Raw genomic sequence first — 26123 nt, forward strand, 5'->3', positions numbered from 1 at the left:
CAAGCTTCAGACTTCACACCCCATGAAAGCAGAGATGGTCCCAGAGGCAAGGACAACAAATGCATGGTGTGTCTGTGTCAGAGGCAAGGACAACAAATGCATGGTGTGTCTGTGCTGGAAGTGCAGTTTGCCATCTGTCAGGTCTCTCCTGAGGTATCAGTGAACGGAGAACCTCCAGCCATAGGCACTAGGGTGGAAATGGGGCAAAAGCCAGAACTCACGTGCTAGGGAGCTCTGTGTGTATGGATGGATTCTGGGGTGGCCCCGGGTTGGTCAGATGTAATTCCAGATGTGGCTGTGAGAGTGTCTAGATAAAACCACAGATATTCCTCTACTCTGACTAGCCATATCCCGTCATACGGAAGCATGAATGGTGCAGAAGGCCTCCCTCCTGGTTGATGGAGAGTCCTACAGGACCATGGGGCCAGGACCTCAGCTTCTCCTACTCTAAGCCTGTGCCTAGGCCATCTAGGCAGAAGCTTCAGGTCTAAGATAGTGTACTGGCTGGTTTTGTGTGTCACCTTGACACAAGCTGGAGTTATCACAGAGAAAGAAGCTTCTGTTGAGGAAATGCCTCCATGGGACCCAGCTGTAAGTCATTTTCTTAATTAGTGATCAATGGAGAGGTCCCAGCCCATTGTGGGTGGAGCCATCCCTGGGCTGGTGGTCCTGGGTTCTATAAGAAAGCACGCTGAGCAAGCCAGGGGAAGCAAGCCAGTAAGTAACATCCCTCCATGGCCTCTGCATCAGCTCCTGCTTCCTGACCTGCTTGAGTTCCAGTCCTGACTTCCTTTGGTGATGAACAGCCATGTGGAAGTGTAAGCTGAATAAACCCTTTCCTCCTCAACTTGCTTCTTGGTCATGATGTTTTGTGCAGGAATAGAAACCCTGACTAAGACAGATAGCTTGGCTAGAGGCTGTGTACACTGAGTCCATACAGTGAATCCCCTGTCCTTTCACTTATGTCTTCAGGGAACCTGACTGATTGGCCCAGAGACCGCTGAACCCTCACTCTGCCAGAAGGTGGCAGAGCTCTGTGTTTGCCTGCAGAAACTTTTGTCACCAGATTTCCAGTCTGCTGCAGATCTCAGTAAATTCAAAGCTGAAATCCCAGGCATGAGATCCATGGCTCATTACAAGAGCTGTAAATTAGATCACGTGAGCCAAAGGAAACACTGACTGGTGCAGCCACACAGCCCAGTATGAAAGGAAATGATGGATTTTTGAAAAGCACCCTGTACCCCACGGGCCTTCAGCAGCGACAGGCTGTTCCCGGGCAGGCTGGCAAGCACAGCCTGTCCCGCTGTGTGCCAGGGCTCAGGCAAGCGCTTAGCTCTGTCTCCAGGCAACACAGCAGCCACCACCGCATAGAAGGAACCTCGCAGCTCTCTGTTGGCATAAAATTCTCTATGTACCATCTCTCCACACATCTGAACCACTCAAAACAGATACGGCAACATAACCCCCTAGCCCAAAGCTTGGCCTCTGGGCACTTCCTACTAACAACAGCACCTTCAAACCCAAGAGAAGAACACATTGCCACGGTCACCTCGACTCTGGACATAAGTTCTCAGAAGACATCTACTTCCAAATGACTCCATATTGGTCAAGGTCAGTCATGATCAGGGTCTGTGTTGGTTATAGATTTCTGTAGCACTGCTGCCCTGGTGGTCCCTAAGGATTCTGATATTATGTAGCTATTTCCTCTCAATTGAAACATTGTCTCCTAGAGTAGGGAGACAGGCTAATAAGACTCAGGAAATAGTTTACTTACAAGGCTCAGAAAGCTCCTGAAATGTACAGGATTCACTATATTCTTTTCTAATGCTATATAAGATTAGCAACTGTTTGGGAAAGAGACTGATTGTTTATTGTATTTAGTTGTTTTGCCTGCACCATATAAATTACCACATGCAAGGGGTGTCTTCAGAAGCCAGAAGAAGGTCTCTGATCCCGTGAGGTGGTTGTTACAGATGGTTGGGATCTGTCATGTGAGTTCTGGGAATTGGAGTGCAGGTCCTCTGGAAGAGCAGCTCGTGCTCTTAACTGCTGAACCATATCTCCAGATCCAAAGCTGCCTGTGATCTAGGTAGAGAACTCCAGAGATGCAGCTTTCATGAGTTCTTGCCCATGCTGGGTGAGCTTTTCAGTAATAGAGCTGCCTAAGTGGTCACTCAGGGTCCTGTAAGTACATACAATACACTCACTGGGTAGTCACTGCCTTGGTGCCTATCTGAACAGGTGTTTGTTCACGTCTCCCCAGGAAGAGGCAGGCAATACTGAGCTACATATTAGCACTGGCCTGCAGCATGGGGAAGGTGGAGGGGCCATCTTCTCCACCCCAACCTAGCGAAGGCTGTAGAGTATTGGAGACTTTATGAAGATATCAGCTGTGATGGAGACTCCTGTTTCCTCTGCTGGTAGCCTACAGAAAAGGGCAAGAGCTTAGAGAGACACAGTGCTGAGCCCAGTCTCCATCTACAAAACCTACTCCAGGCCATGGCCTCCCAGTCCTTCCAACCTCCTTCAGCACCTGGTGCTGAGACACTGATGAGAGACCCCTGGGCCACGATTTAGTTCCAAAACATGGGAAATCTGCACATTGCCATGAGGCATCCACCTGGGGATTTAGGAAACAGGTATGATGGTATTTTCCCCCAGAATGTACTTTCTAAGAGTCAAAGAATTCACATCAGCTGTTGTGGACATACATTTTCAGACTATTGGTTGGTAACTCTGTTTTTACGGCATGAAAACGCACTATAGGTCTGGAAAGCAATGAGATTTTTCTTCTCTAAAAGACACAGCTACTGAGCGAATGCTCTCCCAGGGATTAGGTTAAGGACACAGCCTACGGGGACTGGGAGTCTGGGAACCAAGAGTGGCAGGCGCAGTGTCACAGCACAATTCCCTAGGGAAAGGTTGTAGAGTGTGGTTATGAACACAACACAAGAGGTATGAGGAAGAACGATCCCACGAGAACAGCATTTTACAACCGACATGTCTGAGAAGCTGAGAAGCTTGCAGGCTGGTAGACCATGTGACTCCAACAGAAAGGCCATGTGCAAACACACACATCTGCTCAGTCCTTGCAGCGAGCACCGGTCTCCTGGCATTAGCGCAGAGCCAGGTCATACAGCCTGAACGGGGTACCAGGTTAGCAGGTACCTGTTGAACTCTGGGGCCAGCAGGCAGGTGTGGATCCCAACCTAGACAGGGCACATGGCGGAACCTGAAATACTCTGTCTGCAGGACAAGGCTTATGTGGAATGCACCAGGAGTTTGCTTGCTACCAAGAAATCATCTAGGGAAATGTCACTGCGTGAGGCAAAAGGGATTTGCAGTGTGATGAAGTTACAGGCCCTGAGAAGGGTTGCTGGCCTAGTTACCCAAGGTGGGCTTGACAATGGTCTAGGGTTTCCGTACACAAGAGGCTGGGGTCAATAAGACAAGGTGTGTGAAAGTGAAAGTCACAGCGACTTTCGTCAGTGATGAAGGACTGAGAAGCTATGGCCTGAAGCTAAAAGACAAGGATAGATCCAGCAGCCTCAGGAAAGAGCTAACCCTGATGCACCTTGGCCAATCCCCAGAAACAGTCCACTTTCTACTCAGCCGAGCTGCACCACAGTGAGGCAGGCAGGCTGTGGTTTCTGCATCAGTGGCTTACGGAACAAGTGCCCCAGACCCTGAGGGAGCCCCCAGCCAGTGTCATCAATGGTGCCCAGTTAACCTTATTTACTCAACTCTCCCTGCTAACCATGTCTGGCACTTTCTGCTATTCTGAAGCAGGTGGAGAGTTCTAGAGATGGGTGGGTAAACGCTACGCACTGTCAATGTGCACGGCATTGCTGCTGCACCCCGCACCATGGCAAGTTTCATGTGTGTTTTACTGAACACAAAATGGTTGATGGGATCTAAGGCCTATTCCTGGAGGTGGTCACAAACACTGCCTAAAGCGTGCAGAGGACAGACCTTTCTCGAACATTGAAAAGACCAGAGGACCATTCTATGCAGCTTCTGGATCAAGGTGTCCTAAGGTGTGCCAGAGAGCATGATGTAGGAGCGGCCTTGGCTTCCCATTACCTAACCAAACACATCCGGAGAGAGCTCTGTGTATACAGAAGCCCCTTACAGGTATCCCTTACATGTGTCAAAACTACTCACAAAAACTAATGTTTCCGGGCCCAAGGGGGCTCATAGAGACTGAACCACCAACCAAAGAGCATGCACGGGCTGGACCTAGGCCCCCTCCACATAGGTAGCCAATGTGTAGCTTGGTCTTCATGCAGGTCCCTTAACGATTGGAGCTGGGCCTGCCTCTTATCTGTCGCCTGTCTTTAGATCCCTTTCCCCTACCTGGGCTGCTTTGTTTGGCCTCAGTACTAGAGGATGCACTCAGTCCTGCTGGGGCTTGATATGGTGTGTGTGTGTGTGTGTGTGTGTGTGTGTGTGTGTGTGTGTGGTGTGTGTGTTTGTGTGTGTGGTGTGTGTGAGTGCGTGTTTGTGTGTGTGTGGTGTGTGTGCGTTTGTGTGTGTGTTTGTGTGTGTGAGTGTGTGTGTGGTGTGTGTTTGTGTGTGTGAGTGTGTGTGTGCGCGTGTGCGTGTGTGTGTGTGTGAGTGTGTGTGTGGTGTGTGTGTTTGTGTGTGTGGTGTGTGTGAGTGCGTGTTTGTGTGTGTGTGGTGTGTGTGCGTTTGTGTGTGTGTTTGTGTGTGTGAGTGTGTGTGTGGTGTGTGTGTTTGTGTGTGTGTGGTATGTGTGCGTTTGTGTGTGTGTTTGTGTGTGTGAGTGTGTGTGTGGTGTGTGTGTGTGTTTGTGTGTGTGGTGTGTGTGAGTGCGTGTTTGTGTGTGTGTGTTTGTGTGTGTGTGTGTGTGAGTGTGTGTGTTTGTGTGTGTGTGGTGTGTGTGTGTTTGTGTGTGGTGTGTGTGTGTTTGTGTGTGGTGTGGTGTGTGTGTGTGTGTGTTGGTAATCATGGGGGTGCCTCCCTTTCTCCCTAGAGAAGGAGATGGGGTATGGGGGAGGGGTGTGTGAAGGTGGGACTGGGAAGACAAGAGGAAACAGGGACTACAAGCAGGATGTAAAGCGAATAAATAAATTATTAATGAAAAAAGCAAAAAGAACTAATGTATCAATAGCCACCAAAAGTGCTCACAAGAGAATGAGATTTAGACCCATGTTGTCCCCATATGCTGAGCATCTTGGCCCAAGCCCCAAGTTTGGCTCTGAAACTTGTTCTAATCACATTAAAGCCATGGTTTTACTATGGGGGTGACTGGCAGCTCTTTGGTGGTGTTGGGCAGATCGAATTTTTAGACGAGTTAATGACATTTTATGGCTCCCTATATGCTAGGTAGGGGACAACAGGAATTTACCCAGCTGGATCAGGTTGGACCACTGGAAGGTCTCAGGTGTCCATTTTGTCACTGACAGGCTGGAGTACAGATGCCCAAGCATCCCAGGGTCCTCAGGCAGATTCTGTAGAACTGTCTTTTTACAGTGACAGAACAACTTTCCAAAGAGATGGCGTGAGCTCACACAGTTGCAGTGTGGACACACCTTGGAAGACATCTCTGTCTCTAGTCTAGGGTCACCACTGCTTAATTGTAACTGAATTCAGAAGACGGTGCTTGGACGTGTACACAGCTGGGGCAGCTGGGGGTGAGCAGATGTTTCTAGGGGGGGTGGGGCTTGGGCTTTTCCAGATCTGTCGTCTCTAGCTGAGGCACCCCTGACTTCTATTGCACAGTTTTCCCCAAATGCCTTTCTTCCTGAGTAGAACTACATAAAAACCCAACATGTTGAATGTCTCTTCACCCCCACCTCCACTGTATAAGCCAAATGCTTTACAACTGAGCCAAGCTTCCTGCCTCAAGTACCAGAAACTCGTGACTACTTAAAATGACTGGACTTGGCTCATGCTCTGGACGCCCAATCATGAAGCAAGCCAAACCAGTTTCCTTAAGTTTACGTTTAAGTTTAATTTGCAGCCAGGGCTGCCAAGCTCTTGGTAAATTCTCTTTCTCTGAATGGGTTGATCCCATTAAATGAGCACCGGGCATAGGTAGGGACAGGATAGGATTCTAAGGAGTTGTTCTGAGAGCTCTGCCCAAGGGAGGGGTACCCATGAGGAGGTTGGAAGGGTCTACTCAGAGGGACAGGAGGGCGCCCAGGGAAGAGACTGGAAGAACTTGGAGTAGCACTGAGTTAAATTCAAGTGTAGAATGTCTTCTGTAGGAATCCCAGTATCCCCAAACACAAGAGGCCAGTCAGCTACATAATATCTTTTCCCCAGCTGTTTACAGAACTTTCCATGATGGCCAATGTGAACAAATGATTTTTAGTTGTTTTTTTTTTTTTTTAATCTTTTCTTGCCTGTCACCAGAACTGGCTAACCACAATAGCAAATCTCTCTCCATTTTGTGTGCTGGTATTCTAGGAGTGGTGGACGAGACGGAGAAAAGAGGGCAAGAAACACTCGTTCAACAAGATTGGAGTCCTCGTTTCTCCATAAAGGCCCTCTTCTAACCCTGGGATATACAAATTTGGCCTATACATTTCTGTAGAACAGTTGTTCTCAGCCTCTCTAACGCTGGGACCTTTTAATATCGTTCCTCATGTTCTGGTGACTCCCAACCATAGAATTATTTCGTTGCTACTTCATAACTGTAATTTTGCTACCGTTGTGAATAATCATGTAAATATTTGATATACAACCCCTGTGAAAGGTTCATTTGACCCGCAGGTTGAGAACTGCCACTCTAGACCGTTAAGATACCAGGTACGTTTTTTGAGCTCTGCCTTGACTAGATTTTGCAGGGACTGCTTACTGAGCTGTTGAAGATACAGAGAAGGCCCCAGAAGAAAAGCCGTGTGCCCTTGCCCTGGAATTTAACACAGTGTGGAGCCCCACGCATCAACTCAGTGGACCCTCACTCCTGACCACTCAACTAGCATAGAAAAGGGACGAGGAGCCTGGAGCTCTAGCCACTGCAGGGGCATAGGGCACAACCCTAACTAGTAATGCGCATGCACCCTCGAAGAATGCTGCATTCCACCAAGGTCCCCATGTGGCCTTTTGGCCACACCTCCCTGATGCTGGCTCCCCCCCTGTCCCGCCCAAGCCTGCAGCTGACGCCCGTGCTCACCCTTTCCTCCTCTGCGCGGACGTCAGGCATGGTGCTCAGGCACAGGCCCACGGCCGTGACGGCCACGAAGGCCACGGAGACGTAGGCGAAGAGCTTGCCCGCCAGCCCGGAGTGCGGGTTCTCCACCACGTCGCGCAGGCGCCGTCGGCCTCGCTCCAGCCGCCCGCTCCCCAGGGCTCGGCCGGGGCTGGTCTGCGGCCCTCGGGCGGGCGGCGCGGCCCTCGCCTCGGCGGCCTCCTCCTCGCGACGGCGCAGACGGCGCAGGCAGCAGCGCTCCAGCCGCGCCTCGTCGATGCCCCAGTAGGCCAGCTCGTCGCGGAAGGCCAGGGCGCACGGGCCGCGCAGCAGCCTCAGCTTGCCGGCGCGCAGCAGCGCCACGATGGCGCGGAAAGCGCACGGGCTGCGGTCGAAGAAGAACTCGTCGCGGCTCACGTCGTAGTCGTCACACACGCGCAGCAGCTCGTCGTGGCCGCGGCAGGCTCGCAGGCGCTCGAGGCGAGCCAGGGGACAGCGGGCCAGTGCAGCCCAGGCCAGACGCACCCTGCAGCCCCCGACGTTGATAATGACGTGGCGCGCCCGGGCCCCGCGGCCGCCTCGGCCCCCTCGGACTGCGCTGCCAGGCTCGGCGCCGGGGACCTCCGGGTGCCCCGGGAGCCGGGCCATGGCCCCATATGCCGGCCGCGATCAGGAGACAGGGCCTGCAAAAGGAATCGCAGTGTTAGGACTGCAGGCGTCGGAGAAGCCACCCTAGCCAAAGATCTAGGTTCTGGGGACCAGGAACCTCCTGTTCCAGCTTCACCTCTAACTCTGTCACACTTGCAAGTCCCACCGTGTCCAGATTTGGGATCCCCCCCCCCAACTTTCCAGAGGACCCTGTAAAGCAGATATCCTATCTTCCTTTCTTCATTTTCTAGACGGCAGGAACATATTGAACATCCTCAGACAAGGAAGGGTCGTGGGCAAAAACGGATTAAGTAACCCTAGACTCAAATAGGATTTGTACCACGTATCTGTCGAGATGCGGCTTTTTGCAAATTCATGTCTGGTCTGCCCTGGGTGGGTCAGTATTTAAAAAGAGTGCAGTTCCCCACCCTCCAACGAGGTCAAGGAGGAAAATGAAGGTGAGGTGGGGCTTGCCGTAAATTAGAAACAGACTTATGAAATTCCGTATTGGCACGGCTCTAGACCGGATTAAAAGGGACCAATTAAAAAGAGACATTTAAAGCCAAGTGAGAAACACTGAGCACAACGTAGGAAGTAAAAAAAAAAAAAAGTAAAGAAAGATATGATAATTGTATATGAGAAACCAGGGCAGTTTTTCTTAGAGGTCCCGCCTGTATCTTCACAGAGGAGGGGTCTGGGACTCAGGTGGTCGCGGAGGAAACTGTCTGCCTGTCACAGATATTAGCATCGCACCAAGCCTTTCTGTGCTTCATGCATCTCCATGACGGCAGATGATGGCTGAGGTCCGCTCTGCTCAGAACAGAGCTTCCAGGTAATTTTGCTGCACAGCTGGGGTTGAGAATCACCAATCAAGAGAGATGGAAACCCACAGTGCTCGAGTTTCCAGCCAGCCTTGGTTTCTAAGTCAGAGGAACTGTTTGGTACCCACAGAAATTATTCAGATGCTCTGTGAGCCTCCTAGGTTTCTATGCCAACTGTTTGGCATACACATTTTTTTTTTCTCCACTAGGCTCACTTGTCCTAGAGGATTCTATATAAAAAAGGGGGACAGGGGGTTATTACTAACATCAAAGACTTTGACTGCATGGAGACTTCTGCTGTTTTTCCAGAGGACTCCCCCCTTCCCTCCAGTTTACTGTTTCTTTGCTTCCTGGAGTGGAAAGGCCAGAGGTTCAGCAGAGGCCCTTAGAGCTATGGCGACAGTAGCAAGAGTATGGCTGACGGGCAAGTCCCAGTTGGTCCAGGTTAGAGTGGGGGCACCTTGGTTCTTTGTTGGGGGACATCCTTCTGCCTCCCAGTATTGTCACAGTGGCAGACAGACAGACAGACAGACAGACAGACAAATGATCATTGTCAGCATCAGCACACCTGCTAGGAAAGAATTTCCTTAGCCCTAACCCCAGCGCCCTATGTGAAAACACACTGCACAATAAATAGGGCGCTCTAAAATCCTTCCTCAAGGTCACGAAACACAGGTAGAAAGTTTCAGAGCTAACCTTTGTGGACTTTGGGACTAACCCAAAACTGTCAGTGACCATGAGCACCTTAAGAGAAAGCAACCGGGGCTGGAGAGATGGCTTAGAGGTTAAGAGCACTGACTGCTCTTCCAGAGGTCCTGAGTTCAATTCCCAGCAACCACATGGTGGCTCACAACTATCTGTAATGAGATCTGGTGCCCTCTCCTGGCTTGCAGGCATAAAAAATGCAGGCAGAACACTGAATACATAATAAATCAGAGAGAGGGAGAGAGGGAGAGAGGGAGAGAGGGAGAGAGGGAGAGAGGGAGAGAGGGAGAGAGAGAGAGAGAGAGAGAAAGAGAGAGAGAGAGAGAATATATCTGAATCTTAGTAACAATGAGCTTTTGCAGCAAGGAAGTCATCCCATGGCCACTCTGCTCCTGTCCCAGTTCAGGGAAGTCATCCCACACCCACCCCTGATTGCTCAGGAGACTCATATCTGTGTCCTGGGCCTAGTTCAGAAAACTCACTTTGTCCACCCTGCGCTCCCAACCCAGTGGTGTCCTTGAAAAACCCAGCCTGCAGGCACTGCTGACACCAGCACTTTCGCTGGGAGAACATACTGCAGCAGGGCTGGCCGCTCCCTAAAGCTCCCACCAACTTCAAGAAGACTGACCCAAAGGCTGTGCTGTTATCGCCCATCCCAGGACCCTGCCTGGAGCCAATGCAGCCAGCTTAAGACTGGCAAAGCACTCACAGGAGGATGTAGCTGCTGTTGCCTGAGGCAATGGATGACAATTGGATGGAGAAGCACTTTGGATGGAGCACAGGAGGTGCTTGGGGAATGAGGAATTGGAAGATGCTTTGGGATTGAGGATACCGCACATGTGCCCGGGCTGCGTGTTAATTCGGTAAATATCAACGAGGCTTCCGAGGCTGAACCCAGCTGACCTGTAGGTACGGAGGCTGACCTGTAGGCAGGTAAGCAGAGGGGTTACACAGGCTTCTGGCTGAGTGCTGGAGAGGCCTCAGCTCACACAGCCCATCTGCAAAGACTGGGTTTGCTTTTCTTTCAGCGAATCTAAGGGAGCAGAGGCATCATGGCCATGTAAGGAAAGGCGTACAGGTTTTACAAAATGGATCCTTTAAACCATGAGCTGTGCAAGCGAACGTCAGTAAGTATGACCGATCCCTGGTTGGGGATCTGATTTCTACAACCGTTGCTTCCGTGGTTTAAAATGTCCAGTTTTCAATAACAAAAATTACGAAGAATATGGAAAATGAAAAGAAGAGACTCCGTGCAGGAAGAGGACAACTAAAGTGAACGGACCACAGGGAAGCCCGCCCCTCGGCTTCACCAGAAAAGACAAATAAACTAAATTAAATATGTCCAAAAAATGTATGCCTGTAATCCCAGCACTTGGGAAACAGGCAAAGAGGATAGTTACAAGTTTGAGACCAGCCTGGGCTACAGAGTAAGTTCCAGGTTCATTCGGGTTACAATGTGAGACCCAGTCTCAAACACAAAAACCCAACAAACAAAAAAGTAAAAGGAAGACTGACCTAAAGGAATTAGGACAACGTCTCAGTAAGGAGTATCGATAAGCAGACAGAAATTACAAAAAGGGAGTGAGAGGATACTGGGCTTGAAAGGTGTAATAATAAGACGAACGCTTGCAGAACTGAGCAGGCCTCAGCTTCACGGAATGAAAACAAGCCCTGGGGAAAGTCTCGGAGGGGAAGCCGGCAAGCAGCCTTCAGGAGCCCACCGCCTTGGGTAAGAGGCGCCGAAAAAGGAGAGGAAAGAGGGAGGGGTGAATCAAATAGAGGAAAAAATGACATTTAGAAAAACAAATGAAATCTGAGAGTCAGTTCTTACAGGATGTGGCCCCAAGAGGCTATCCATGATCCACGACAGCTACCCCGTGTGCATACAGGCAGTACTAAGTGACACGTGGGACATGTTAAAAAACGGACAAAACTGAGGAGGGGAATGGTTAAAGACAGAGGAGACACTGGGGGCAAGGGACTGGGGGGGTGGACTTGATGAAGGCACATTATATGTGTGTGTGAAATTGCCAAACAATAAAAATATCCCCACCTTTGGTGGAATCCCTCAGTCTGTGCATCAGGAAGATAAGTTCAGAGCTCCTTACGGGTGTAGCTCGCATTAACTGTCTAGGACGGGCTTCAAGGGTGCTTTGAAAGCCAAGGGAGAGGCCACTGCTAAACACTCAAGGGTTCCTCTTTAGGGCAAATTGCCAGTGCTCCACCAGATGCCTTGTGGCCAGCAGGTGGGGGGATGGCGCTCACCGCACAGAGAGATGCTGCTTCGTTGTGATCAAAGAAAGGGGAGTTGTGGAAATAGGTCAGTGTACAAGTTGTCTGTGATGGTCACAAATTAATGTGTTTTAAAGACCCAGGCTTGCAAGCTTTATGATGATTGAAATAGCAAGTGTAATTCTATGTGGTTTTGTTTTGATTGGAAAGCATTCTGACTGAGCAGGTCTGGGAGGACTGTTCGTGAACTTTGTCACATAAAATTGAGGACCTGAGTTCAGTCCCCAGCACTCCCATAAAAAGCCAGGAATAGAGGTGAGTGCTTTTAACCCCAGGTCTGAGAAGACTGAGACAGGTTGATCTTTGGGGCTCAATGCAGCCAACCTAGATAAACTGGAGAGCCCTAGGTCCCAGTAAGAGACCTCATCCCAAAATACAAGATGGATGGCTCTGAGGTTGACCTCTGGCTTCCACACATATGTACACATGTGCACATGCATAAAACACATACACTAACACTAACAGATGGTAAAGACAATGTCAGCCCAGATATGGAAACATAAGAACCTCACACATGGTGGGGACACTGAAGAGTCTGCAGTGACCCCCAAGATCAGTTAGAGTCAGGGCTGGAGAGGTGGCTCAGTGGTTAAGAGCACTGACTGCTCTCCCAGAGGTCCTGAGTTCAATTCCCAGCAACCACAGGGTGGCTTGAAACCATCTGCGATGGGTTTCTATGCCCTCTACTGGTGTGTCTGAGGACAGCAACAGTGTGCTCATATACATAAAATAAATAAATCTTTAAGAAAATAATGATCAGGTAGAGTCACTTTACCACACGACTCAGTGTTTCACTCCTACATAAGTACTCGAGAGGAATGAAAACATACAGGCTTGTGCAGTGTTGTTCAAAACAGCCAAAGGATCAATCCAACTGAAGTGCTACCAAGTGGTGAGTGAGGAACCAGAGCCTGGTACATTCTGGAGACAAAAGCCATGAAGTATTACTACCACCCAAACAAAACTTGAACACGGTATGCCAGACGTTTAAAGCTACATAGAAAACGTCACATAGAGGGAACCCTCTGAGGTGAAGTGTCCACGGCAAGCTCACTCACAGAGACAGAAGGTTAGTGGCCACCGAGTGGAGAAGAGGTACAGAGCATGAGCATTTAGTAGGCTTTCCCCCGGCATGATGAAGACGGCCCCAGACTACAGTGCTGACGGCTCCACAACGTTGTTAATGGGAATTTTAAGAACCCGCTGAACTGTATACTTTGAAATGATCAAAATGGTATAATGTGTGATTTTTATCCCAGGTGGGTCCAGGTGAAATCTGGTACTGTCCACGGGAATAGTGTGTAAGCCCTGACAGTCACTTCCTTTGGTGGTCAACACGACAGCCTTCCCTTGGTGCTAACAGTTTGTTTCCCTGAGCGCCGCCCAGGAAAACAAACTTTTTACTAAGACAACCCAGGAATTAAAAACGTACATGCCCTGGTGGGGATTCAGCGTGTGGTTCTGTGGGACCAGGTATGAGTCACCTGATGCACCACAGGAAATGTGACAAGCAGAGGGAAACCCACGGAGAGAAGGCTGACGACGTGTGCTTCACACGCTATGACGCTTCACCTTGATTATCAACCTGACGGGATGTGGAACCACGCCGGAGTCACAGCTCTAGGTGTATCTGCATGGGAGACTCCAGAGGGCTTTCACTGAAAGGGGGAGCATGGTTCCATGGGCTAGCATCTCGGATCGATTTAAAAGGAGCGCACTAAACAGAACCAAAATTCATCTCTGCTCCCTGACCGTGGACATCATGCACAGCGGTTTGAGTGAGAACGGCCCCCACGGGCTCATGGATGTGAATGCTGGGTCACCAGGGAGTGGCACTACTTGAAAGGATTAGGAGGCGTGCCCTTGTTGGAGGAAGTGTGTCACTGGGGGTGGGCTTTGAGGGTTCAACCAGCCCAGAGTCTTTCTCTTCTTGCTGCCTTCAGACCTGATGTAGAACTCCCAGCTATGTCTCCAGCAGCATATCTACCTGTGTGCTGCCATACTTCTGCTATGACAGTGAACTAAACTTCCGAAACTGCGAGCCAGCCCCCATTTGAATGCTCTCTGATGTAAGAGTCACTGTGGTCATGGTGTCTTTCATAGCAATAGACCAAGACATCCTGTGACCAGGATCTTCACATTCCTACCAGAACAAGCTGTGCCCTTTAACTGTGAGCCGAACCAATTCCTTCTCTCTTAAACTACCTTTGTCATACGCTTTGTCACAGAAAAAGGAAGGAAGGAAGGAAGGAAGGAAGGAAGGAAGGAAGGAAGGAAGGAAAGAAGGAAGGGAGGAAGGAAGGAAGGAAGGAAGTGTCCATGATTTCCAGTAAGTTCTATGTGCCAACGAGGAATTGAGAAGCATCTTCTGAACATGAGAAGTCACTTTAGTGTGACTGTGTCACAGAGGGAAGGGGACCTTCCAACAGTCGTCTAGAGTGAGTGTGTTGCAGCCTCCAAGAGCTCAGTCCTTGGGACGCTCAAGGCCACTGCCAAGTTCCTGTCCCAGGACATACTCATTTTTATCTCCCTGTGCCACGAGACACCAGGACTCTCACGATAGCTTGTTCTACACTTCAAGGACAGTGTACCAGAGAGGTAGAGCATAGCTGGGGAGCTTCCCAGAGCAGGGCAGTGGCCAACAACGTTGAGGAATCTGGAAAGGCTGGGGCTGGGTGGTCTGATTGACTCAACAGCCATCTGCTGTGGAGACTCAGCAGGGTGCCGGGTTCTGTTTGGAGACAGAGCTTACTAACAAGCAGGAAGATGAGAGGCGGAGGAGGAAGGACAACTGTCCTGATTGGCCCAGCAAGGGCAGCATCTGAAGCCAGCACTTGGTTTTGTATACAGCCCTGCCCACCTGCTGTGTCCTTGAGGACCGGATTTGTCCTAGGTTGTAGATAAGGCTCTCTGAAGGCACCACAATGCCCTGGCAAATGTGTGTCAGCATCTCATCCTGTCCATCACCTTAATTCCAGAACTAAAGAACAGCCACTCCAGCCCTGCCGAGCTTCCCTGTCAGATACTCCGGAACCTGAGTTTGCAAAGCCCTGTAGAGCGTGTGCAGTTCGTTTCCCCTACCTGTCCGAATCAGAGACAAGTCCACATGTCTACCGGGAAAGGGAGGGGACTCCTGCTCCCTTCTATGGGGACATCGCATCTCCAGAGAGGCCCTGCCTCTCTGCCTGCCTTCTGCCCGAGTGTCTTCCGCCCCCGTCTTCCTCTGCCGTGGCGGGATGGCCTGGTTCCTTCTGTCACCGAAGGCAAGTCCAAGTGTTCATATGGAAGGATGAGTAATGAGTGTAACTGGGTAAGCACTGAGGAACTTCTGCTGGGGTGAGCTTTCTTCCCCCAGAATCTTCTTCTTAAAACACGAACAGTAATTATATGTTATACGTGTTTTTAAGACAACTTCCTTTTGAGTTAAGATTGTAGCGTTGAAAGCTCTGAGAGCTCTGGAGATCTTGCCCCACCCTTTGCATGGAACAGAGCAGGCGGCTACAGGTTCTGCAATCATAGAGGAAACCTGACGTGACAGCTCTGTGGGAGAAACAGAAAGACAACTCCATCTAAGGTATTCAGTCAAGGCAAAGAGGCCTCCCTTCTGGGGGATGAAAATCACTCCGTGCCCTCCACCGGAGCAAAACCAAACACTTAGTAACGGGAAGGTCTTCCATCAGAGCAAAACCAAACAGGTAGGAACAGGGAGGCCTTTCGGGAAGACAGAACCACGGGCCAAACTCCACCAGGGACATGGTCGGAGTATAAAAAGGCAGGTCGCTATCTCCTCACAGCACGAAGGGAAGAGTTAAAGAGTGACCTTCGCAGCCACAACAGTGACAAAAGGAAAATCGACCCACGAAGAAGGCTATGTGATTTCTCTGGTTCAAGTTTTAAAAAACAAAACAACAACAACAAAAACAAACAAACAAACAAACAAAACGAGGTTGTAAGTCAAGCACCCATGTAACCCAAGCACACCATGTGAAGCTGGACTTTGTAGCTGTGAAACTCAAAGCTATTAGGCGAACTCCAGCAGAAGGTTACTGGGAGTGGTGACGTCCCTGAGGTATAAGGGGAAATGGAGCACCATTAGTTAGAGATCTCTCCATGACTCTGCCCCAGGATGCTTGGCTGGATCAGGAGTCATGGTGGGCACCACTGTGTTTAGAAGCAAGGAACGAAAAAGAGGTGTCCGTAGGCTGGAAGCCAGCTTGGCACATTTAGCCCTGTTCTGCCTACAAGGTATCCAGGGAGGGGTCCCAAGTCAGAAACAATATGAGTCCTATAGGGAAAAGGTGGGGTCCAGCACTGTTGGGAGCAGAATGATCCCATCCCGAGATGGCGAGTCCTGGGCGCTCTCTCGTCTCTGGCAGGATGCCACAGGCTTCTGCTCGCTTCGCTGTCACCATGTTAAGAGTCTAGCTCTGGCTTTCTTTACTGTCACCCCAGCCTTGAGGACGGCAGATATGATAACCATCCAGGGATATCAGTAATTCTGTGAGGAATGCAGCTGTCACTTGTATGGCAAAAAAAGAAAAAACAAAAAAACAAAAAACAAGAGGGACCAGGGACAGTGAAGGTCACCAAGCCCTGAAAGGAGTGGCCCTGACCCTCTCAAGGGTTGCATCCTATCTGTTGTAGATAGGATGCAAACTTCTCCCGGGAGTGTTTGATCCCTAGTGTGGGCCTGTTCTGGGCAGCTTCTCCTTTGGTTTACTGGGTTCTGCGTCTGCAGTGAATACACTCTGACGGTCCTGGGCTCTCTGGATGGATTCGACAACACGGACATAAAGCGAAGATCAAGTTGGATACAGAATGTTCCGGAGGGAGCTGCGTACTGCAGCTCCAGTATCTCTCAGCGCTGCTGGCGATTAATGGCACATTATCAGAAACATCACTGCTGACATTATCATCTCCCTGGGGCACAGCACTTATGAAAACAGAGAGCGCTTGCTTGAAAGGAGGCCACTGGGAGGGAATATAGTTCCTTGGTGGTAATTAAACATTGCTTATGGGTACCGTGGTGACTTTGAGTCCCCACAAGGCCAGCTTCAACCCAAGGTATCTCAGAACACTTGAAAAATCCAGTTAAAGGTAAGAAGAGACCTATCTCCTCACCTGTTGGCCTCACCTGTAAAAGTGACATTACAGAGTGAATAAAGGACAGCCCAGATGTTCCTCCACTCACAGGGGCTATTTAGGAGTTAAGAGCACTGACTGTTCTTCTAGAGGTCCAGAGTTCAGTTCCCAGCAACCACATGGTGGCTCAAAGCCATCTGTGACAGGGATTCAATGCCCTCTTCTGGTGTCTAAAGACAGCTGTAGTGCATAAATATAATAAATAAATCTTAAAATAAAAGAAAGTCTATTTAGTGGGAGACAACGTGACAGCTCAGCCCCGCCCACCTGAGTGCACTCAGAGATTAGCACCAGCAGTAGTGGGGTGAATTCATCTAACACCACGAAGGCAACAGTTTCATTAGAAAATGTTGGTTACATCAGCTAATTTACTGGGTACCGTGCAGAAGATGAGCAATGGTTGGTTGCAAGAGTCATTCTGAGCAGTTAACTAACATTCAATGCCGTCTCCGTAGAGAGCTTGTCCGAAGTCAAGCATCACCACTGGGGTTATAATCCTGCCTTGTCCTACCAGGCGTGGTTAGACTGTCAACTGGTTGGCTTAAGAAGCACTCCCGTGTGTGTCCCTAAGACTTTGCTTGAGATAGTTAGGTCACAAAGGTGCTAAACTGATCAATGGGTTAATTCCTGATGGGTTTATGAAAGGTTGACATCATCTGAAGGCAGCAACATGTAGAAGGTTGGGCTGAGCTGGAGGAGGTATCACTGGGGGACTGTCCTTGGGGCTGTATCTTGACCTGGTCCCCTCCTGTACTTTTCTGTTTCCTGGCCACCATGTGAGCTATTCTGTTCACATGCACTCACCCACCCATCAACCCACCCACTCCCACACACAGTATCAAACACACACATGAACACACATGCATACACACAGTCTCTCCTTGTCACACACACACAGTATCACACACACACACGCACACACACGCACACACACACACACACAGAGTATCACACATATGCCTACCACACGATTAAAAGCCTCGGGCTACTACTCAGGCTTCTAGTCCAGTGTCTAGCACAGACTGCTGGAGTGGTGTGTAATTTGTTCCCAAGGCCACTTGCTTTATGATTTTGAGAGCAGGGTTGGAGTAGAACTGGCTCCATCTGTGCCTCAGGGGATTGACAGTGCCCTGATCAGAGTATGCTTGGATTCCTCTAATCACTCTCTCTCCTGACTTCAAACAAATCTGAGTGGGACTGAGGAGATGGCTGTCAGTGAGGTTCCTGCCACTCAAGTGTGACCCAATGTTACAACCTCGGACTAAACAATGTTACAGCCTCAGAATAAACAATGTTACAACCTCAGAATAAACAAAAGAGCCAGGAGACACCAGACCCTGGAACTCCATGAAGCTGGTCTAACTGGTCTAGTAAAACTGATGAGCTTCTGATTCAGTGAGAGACTCTGTCTCGAGAAAGAGAGGGAGAGGGAGAGGAGGAAGGGGGAGGGGGAGGGAGAGGAGGGAGAGGGAGAGAGAGAGGGGGAGGGAGACAGACCAATTGATTGACTGGTCCTGGCATGGGTTTTAGAAACCTCAAAGCCAGCTCCCAATAACACACTTCTTCCAACAAGGCCACACTTTTCAATCCTTCTCAAACAGTTCCACTAACCGGAGAACAAGCTTTTAAACATGTGAGCCTATGGGGTCATTCACACACACACACACACACACACACACACACACACACACACACACTGTCACCACCATCAAAACTCCAAGGGAAAAAGAAATGCATAGACAGAGGTTTTTACGCTTAACACCACTGGACAGAATGCTAATCACAAAGTACGTTAGAAGGTTCTCTCATTTAAAGCCCAGAGGAGAAGTATAAAGGCAACGCTAATCTCTAGCTCCCATCCAGACAGAAAAAGTCAAAACTGGGGAGTTAATGATGAAGAGAAATGAGAAGCTGGGCCTGGAAGAGACAAGGCCAGAGATCCAGCAGGGACCCGCACACTGTGAAGAAACACGACGACTCTCTACTCCTAGAGGGAAAAGGAGAAAGACAGAGACACCTCAAAACAAAAACACACGGCCCAAAAACTGATTGCAGAAGCAGGAACCCAGTGGGTGTGGTGAGACACATTAACCAAGGCAGGAGGACCACGCAAGGAGTTCAAGACCACTGTGCGGCACGGTCCCCACTCACTTCAGAAAAGAACAGAGAAACAGGAACCCTGAATGCATCCACAACCAAGGAAAAATGGAAGAAGTAATTAAATATCTATTTTCCTTCTAAAACCATGAAATGATTTTATTGAGAGTTCTACTAAATATCGAAGGATTAGAACAAATCAACCTGGTACGAACACAGATTGCCTTCAGGCGGGAAGAGATGATAGTGGGTTTGCAGAGATGGGGGAGGGGCACTGTCTAGCTGGTGAATCACCCTCTATTTCCGTGTGTCTGTGGGTGCATGCATATTTGAGTGCATAGATGAACACATGAGGCTGATATAAGGTGTCGGTCAGGGGCATTGAGGCTGCCACAAGGCTGAGCTCTGTGGAGTTTAAACAGGGCATGCCTGGGGACTTACCCTCCGACACACAGCACAGACTGGCACTCCACTCAAAACACCCAACAAAGACAGTGATTTGTACAATCTCTGAACATAGACCCAGGAGCTCAGGAAGGACCCTGAGAGAAATGTACCCTGGCACATGGGGTCCAGGAAGAGGTACTAGCATCTTTGATAGGCTGGAGTGACACTTGTGTTGTGAGGACTATCAAAGGAAGGAGGATGGGGAGGATATGAGACAAGTAAGCTATGTCAGAGCAAGGAAGAACCAGAGGCAAGTAAGGGTTCCCTTTGTACTAAAGAGACCTGTTCCTTGTTTGCTAAAGATAGCCCAGTGGCTTCCAGAGCCCGTTCATGTGGAACCCACGGCTAGCCCTACTTCCCAGGAGACGTGTGAAGACTTCCATAGGCATTTGTGTTGACCGCTGTAGAAGTGCTTCTCAAACCAAGTGATAGTCAAGGAAGCTGGTCCACCTTTGTCACTCCCAGATTGGATACAGACAACATCCGACACAAAGAGTCACGGTGCCAAGGGCTAGGACACACTCGGTCTCATCAAGTGAACGACTTTGAAAATAGCCGTACCAGGAATGACTGAGCCTGGGGCAGGCTCCGATGTCAGAGGTCCTATCACACCAAGCTGTAACACTCCAAAGCGGGGAGTCTTTGGCCTAAGCTTAAGCTTCAACCATTTAAGGATTCAAAAACTTTTTCCTGCCAAGATGTTATTAGGGTATACCCAGATAAACAAAGCTATGTGTGTTCATGTGTGCATACATGCACTTGTGTGTGAGTGTATGTGGAGGCCAGGGGTCAACAGTCACTTTTCAGGTACTGTCTGCTTTGTTTCTTGGAACAGGGTCTGGAGAGATCAAGCAGGCTGTGCTATTGGCCAGTGAGCCCCAGAGGTCTGCTTGTCCCTGCCTTCACAGCTCTGGGGTTGTAAGAATGTGCCATTATGGTTGGCTTTTTATATGGGTTCTGGGTGATTGAAGTCAGTCTTCATACTGTGTGTGTTGAGCGCCTGAGTGACTGGACCATCTTCCCAGTCTCGTATAAAGTTTCTGATGGGTGCTTCCCCATCTGTGTGGCTCTGGTATTATCACAAATCTGACTCAAGGAGAATGGGTAACATCTGTAGATTCTCAGGGAGACATTCAGGCTCTAACACCAGGCTGGTCAGTTTTACAGGCAGAGAGAAGCTCTGAGAGGCTAGATTCTCACGTGTGTGCAGACCGTGTGTGACCTTGACAAGATTCACTTTCCCTTAATCAACTTTTGAATGACTGCAGCTGATAAATGTTTAAAATTAAAAGGTGTCTGACCGTGACAACCAGGAGGCATTGCTTAACCCTTGCTGAGTCCTTGCCTGGCTATCTTCCTGTTCTACCAAGGAAAACATTATATGAACTGAGGTAACCATTACTTGTGGGTTGAGAAAGGAGCTAAATCATGGTATTTTTATTTATTTGTTTCTCTATTGCTATTGTTTGAGACAGGGTCTCACTATGTTGGAGACTCACAAGTCCAGGCCTATCCTGAACTTGAAACTATCTTCTTGCTTCAGTCCCTCGAGTGCTGGTGTTAGAGGCATGTGTCACTGTACCTGGCTTTAAAGTAAATATTTTAAGTAAAATATGACAGGAGAGATGCCTGTTATAAAATGATGAGGCAGAATGTTAATAGGATTCCTGCAATTTCTTTCTGATTGTTAAACTCATATGCGAGTTCAGTCATTTTATTTTGAAATGGGTTTGTTTTCCGTGTCAAAGGGACACAATTACCAAGCGTTAATTATCAGATATACACAAGATTGTGTAATGAGCCAGGCTGAAAACTTGCTAATTAGATCCATTTTTTAGCCGTGATGTTGACATAGGAATTGACAAGTGCTTTTCACTTATGATTTACGGGACACAATCTCCAAATCTATAGATGTGCAGGAACCTGGTGACTAATGGCTCTCATGCACCAGGCAAGGTGCACGCAAGGTTACGGTCATTGCCCTAGAGACATTTAGAACTGTACGTCTTGTGTTCAGATCCTCACAGACTCACATGCAGCCATCAGTATAACACAGATATTCTGCTGCCCCTCATCCCAGTCCTATGGCTGACACCTTCTGAAATCCACTCTCTGTAGCAGGACCCAACAGGTCGCAGCTTGACTGACACGCAGCAGCCAGCTTACCCACATGCGTCTACCCCCAACCCTCAGCTGTATTCCTATCATATCCACCCTCTACCCCCGATGTCGCTAGCCCACTCTCTACGCCACAGTGAAACCATTCTGGGATGCTGAGAAAACAGACTCAGGAGTCTGATTATGTGGGGGTTTGCTCATAATCGCGCACAGCTCCCTGGAGACGATGTGGCCCACTGTGCGCACGGCACCTTTCGCTCCCTGGAGACGATGTGGTCCGCTGTGCGCACGGCACCTTTCGGACATCTAAGAGGCAGGATGAATTACAGTTTGTTCAACCATTCAGAAGCTGCGAACGGCATTCGGCCTATTTTCAGGATTTCGCAATTATGAACAAGGCGGCTATAAACATCCCCGCGTGTCTCCCACCCCCAGCCCAGCTCTGGGAAGAATAGAAGTTTTAAATTTGACCAAAGTCCAATTTATCTTGTTTTTTTTCTCCCTCTAGATTGGCTGACTGTTGCAAGTTTATTTCAGAAAAAGATTGCCAAAGTGTCTTCTAGAGTAGCTGGGCCATTTTGCATCCCAAAAGCACCGTGGGCAAGCTGGGTCCTTGGCACTGCCAGTGCTGAATATCACCGCCGATTTGTGTTGTAACTGAAGAGCGTACTCAAGGGCTCATTTTGCTGCTCTGTCTGTCTCACTGCCTCTCATCTGGGCACTGCGACCACCACTGAGCCCATCCGTGGAGAATCCCACTTAATTTCTTGTGTTTCTCAGCTCTAAAAGGCTCAGTTAGTTTTTATTCACACGGTCTGTTCCTTTGAAGAGACTTAACTCATTCACATAGCCCCCACGCCCACACCTCTGCTTGTTCACAGGGACCACGTCCATAATTGTGGCTTATGTCTCTGTCCAGTAATTCTAGTGCCTGGTCGTCTTGACTGTATATCTCCTGACTGTCCTTCCTTACTCACTTTGAGAGCTTTCCAATTCTTCGTACAGTGGCAGAGTTTTCTGCTGGAATCTGGACACTGCGACCCATGTTCTCAGACTCTGCACTATGGCTAAGTCCTGTTGATTCCAGGCTGCAAGACACTGGACAGCAGCTGGTGACTGGCAGGTAGGTGGAGCCCAGGTTTCCCATGTGGCCTCTACCTACACCCAACGATGGTACTTTATGGTTCAGGGTGGGAGCTTCCCATAGACACCCATGCCTGACAGGGTAGGGATCTGGATGCTTCTCATGAGAAACCCCATTTCCAAGCCCCTGAAATGCATGGGGGGGAAGTGTGCATCTTCCTGTTCTTTAATGGGGTAGACACCAGGCTTCCTGCCCATACCGGCTCCAGCCTGACACAATGTCGGGGTACCCCATCAGACAGGAAGAGGACTCTGGCCTTTCGTTCTCACAACCCACTGACTTCCTCAGCTGCGACTGTCACTGAGACCAACATCTGAGGGAAAGTTTACTTCTCTTAGACTATTGTGGCCAAACAAATTTGGGTTTTGTTCTGTAACTCACAACTTTCTGATTTCTCACTTCCCAAACACAGTACTAACAGCGTGGGTGTTGAAAGAAAAACAACAATTAGAATCTCAATGAAAATTCCCAGCGATGGTAACACAGTCAACAAACGGCAGTGAAGGGACTCAGGTTAGACGTCACGACGTCTTCAACGACTGACTTGAGGAACGCTGAGATACACAGCAGAGGAAATTATAAACCCTGCTTCCTTCAAGTCTGGCGGCTGTGCTAAATGAGGCATTGAAGCGGGCCACCCAGAGCCCCTTACCAAAGCACCTCTGTATCAGCCTGAAGATGTGGCAACTTAAGGAGAGAGAGTATGGGTGGTGTTGGGCAAGGCTCCAAGGAAGATGCCACCCTCATCCTTCCTTGAATGGTCCCACACTGTGTGCAGAAGAGGACTCTACGGTCCATGGATGGAGGACCAGGGATGAGTGGGGAGAGCAGGGTCCAGGCTTAGCCACCTCATGTCTGTCTTTGATTGTCATGCCCACTTCTCTTGCCCACCATATGGGGCATCTGAAAACACCCAGGAAGAGCACACAAAACAAAAGTCGGAGAGACGGGGAAGAAAGGGGGAAGATGCTGAAGGAGAGGTGGTTAAAGTGAGGGGGGCGGGTGAAGAGTGGGTGAGGAGGAGAGGATACAAGGGGAAAGAGGGAGAAAGAAGAAGGGAGGGAGAAGGGAGGGAGGGCAGGGAAGATTAGGAAGGGAGAATGAGTAGATGAGGGTCGGGGGAGGTATGGAGAGGACAGATGTGTGAGGAGAAGCAGAAGGGGAGGGAGGGAGAGATGGAGGGAAGGAGGGAGGGAGGGGTGTGAGGAGAAGCAGAAGGAGAGGGAGGGAGGGAGAGAGGGAGAGAGGGATGTGAAGAGAAGCAGAAGGGGAGGAAGGGAGGGAGGGGTGTGGGGAGAAGCAGAAGGAGAGGGAGGGAGGGAGAGAGGGAGAGAGGGATGTGAAGAGAAGCAGAAGGGGAGGAAGGGAGGGAGGGGTGTGGGGAGAAGCAGAAGGGGAGGGAGGGAGGGAGGGAAGGAGGGAGGGAGAAAGGGAGAGATGGAGGGAAGGAGGGAACGGAAGAAGGCAGGTGAGGAGAGTCCAGTACTGAGCAGAGAGTAGCCTGCAGGGAGAGATTCAGGAAGCAGACTGAAGCGGGCTTGCTTGAGAGGAGCAAGTGGACAACCATTCTTCCCAGCAAGCAGAGGAAATGAGGCCACCTGCCCAGAGTCTCCCTGACCTTCTTCCTGGATGTGAAATTGCTATTCTTCCAGCAGCAACCGGAGGTGACCCAAGGGCATGTCTCCCTGTAGGGGGAAGATGGAAGCCTCACGCTCCAGACTTCGAGAAGCAGCGTCTGGCCCTCGCAAGTTAATCACCTGCCCCCACAAGGCAGGCAGGTGAGAGTGAAGCAGGATGGGGAGGCTTCGAGATCTCTGAAGGATCATGGTGCCCTCCCACACACACCCATAATGCAGGCTTTTAATCTACGAAGCAGTGTTATCTTCAAACACAGCTCCCTCATTGCTACCTTCTCCAGCCCATAACCAGGCATAGCCTTCCCAGAACACCACGGGGGATCCACACTTGACTGCACCCTTAGCTTCTTCCTCTCCGCACTCTATCTTCTACCCTACTGTCATGTAATCTGCCATCTAATGTTGCCTCGGGGCCGTACACGGCAGACCACTGCCCCTTTCCAGACAACTGCCCCTTTCCAGTATCAACAGTCACACTCCTGACCCTGGATTGTGGTCTCCAAGTGGGGGCTCATCCTAGCTGCCCCTTTCCATCTGCTGCCATCTCATGAGGTCTCTGTCAACGCCTCTCAAACCCCTGAAACAATATGACAAAGTCTGTGTTAGTACAGAGCCACCCAGCCTGTGGAGAAGCCAGGAAACAAGCCATTCCTCACAGCAGGTGAGGTCACTCACTGCCTTGGATTCCCCACACTTAGGGCTTTGGGGCCCCACGGAGTTACTCGGAGCTGCATTGGCTCCTGGTTAAGACCCATTTCAGGGACATTGATATCTACCCTGACAGCATTTAAGTGAATCACTGTGGTTTTTGCTTTTACCCAACAATGTCCTCACTGTGCAAATGCGTCTCTCCATGCAGAGTTCTGACAAGACAAATGAAAATGTAACAGCTTTCCAGAACTGGCTCCTCTTCCTTAGCAGTCTGTCCTCCATTAGGAAATTAGACAGGGGGCTGGGGATTTAGCTCAGTGGTAGAGCGCTTGCCTAGCAAGTGCAAGGCCCTGGGTTCGGTCCCCAGCTCCGAAATAGAGAAAGAAAAAGAAAAAGAAATTAGACAGATGTTGGTTGGGGACATCGCACCAGAGAAGGCATGAACCATCTCCCAAAGCTCAGACCCAAAGCCCAGTCTTCCCCATCCTTCTTGTTTCAAGAAAAGCAGACAGCGCTGTGCCCCTGCTCTGAATCCCACCCACCCACAGCGATGGCCTCTCTTACCAGCCCTTCTGCCACACCCTGCTTCTCTCCCAGGCTCTCCCTTCTCCATAGAAACAGGGCCTCCACCCCACCATTGTTACAATTGACTTCCCACCCAGTTCACAGGCCTCATGGGCCAGGCATCTAAGGGTCCTAAACCAAGCAGAATACCCTTCCAGAACCCTCTCTGTGTCGTTCTCTGTTCATTCCACGTGTTCGTTCCTCCATGGCCTTCCTTTTGAAGGTTGCTTTTCATCCCTGGGATTCCCCCACAGACTCACAGGTCCTACCTTGCTGCTCCCTGAACATTCAGCTGGTCCTCCGTTGAGCTTGGTCGGCTCCCTGACTTAGAAAAGTGCTCTGTTCAGCCCGGCTACTGTGGCCACAACAGGATAAGAAGGAAACAGTGTGTCTGTTCTCAGCTGTTTCCAAGACTTTTCACTTCCATGGGAGGATGCAATTCGCTCTCAGTACGATCTGGTTTTCCAGCAAACTCTGTAGCAAAGCAGTCCCTGATGTTTCTCCCCTAACACCAGGAGTTTTTATTAAGCTGCTGTGGCAGTGACATCCTACATGTGACTAGATTGGAATTCATCGGGAGAGCCAGCCACGGTCTCTTCTGCCTTTCATAAGCCACCACGAACAGTCCTCCCCCATGAAGCAACAGACCCCGTGGCAGTGGGGTTGAAGTGGGTGTCAACACAAGGCAAGACCCGGAA

At 49.8% G+C, this 26123-nt stretch overlaps 1 protein-coding gene and 1 long non-coding RNA gene across 6 annotated transcripts in view; one reads left to right on the forward strand and one right to left on the reverse strand.

Moving 5' to 3' along the window:
• Nucleotides 1-26123, reverse strand: part of Kcng2 (potassium voltage-gated channel modifier subfamily G member 2) — a 67612-nt gene that overhangs the window by 20797 nt on the left and 20692 nt on the right. For 4 of the 5 annotated variants that reach the window (XM_087592708.1, NM_001437441.1, XM_087592709.1 and 1 more), the window contains 1 exon segment: nt 7145-7842. In XM_087592708.1, the coding sequence (XP_087448834.1) occupies nt 7145-7807 (663 nt within the window). In that variant the 5' untranslated portion in view covers nt 7808-7842. 5 annotated transcript variants of the gene reach the window in all.
• Nucleotides 8199-10910, forward strand: LOC120098179 (uncharacterized). The gene is made up of 2 exons (XR_015643093.1): nt 8199-10266; nt 10362-10910. It is a non-coding gene; the product is annotated as an uncharacterized LOC120098179 (long non-coding RNA).

Source organism: Rattus norvegicus, chromosome 18, assembly GCF_021556685.1.
Source record: "Rattus norvegicus strain SHRSP/BbbUtx chromosome 18, alternate assembly SHRSP_T2T, whole genome shotgun sequence".
NCBI lineage: Eukaryota > Metazoa > Chordata > Mammalia > Rodentia > Muridae > Rattus > Rattus norvegicus.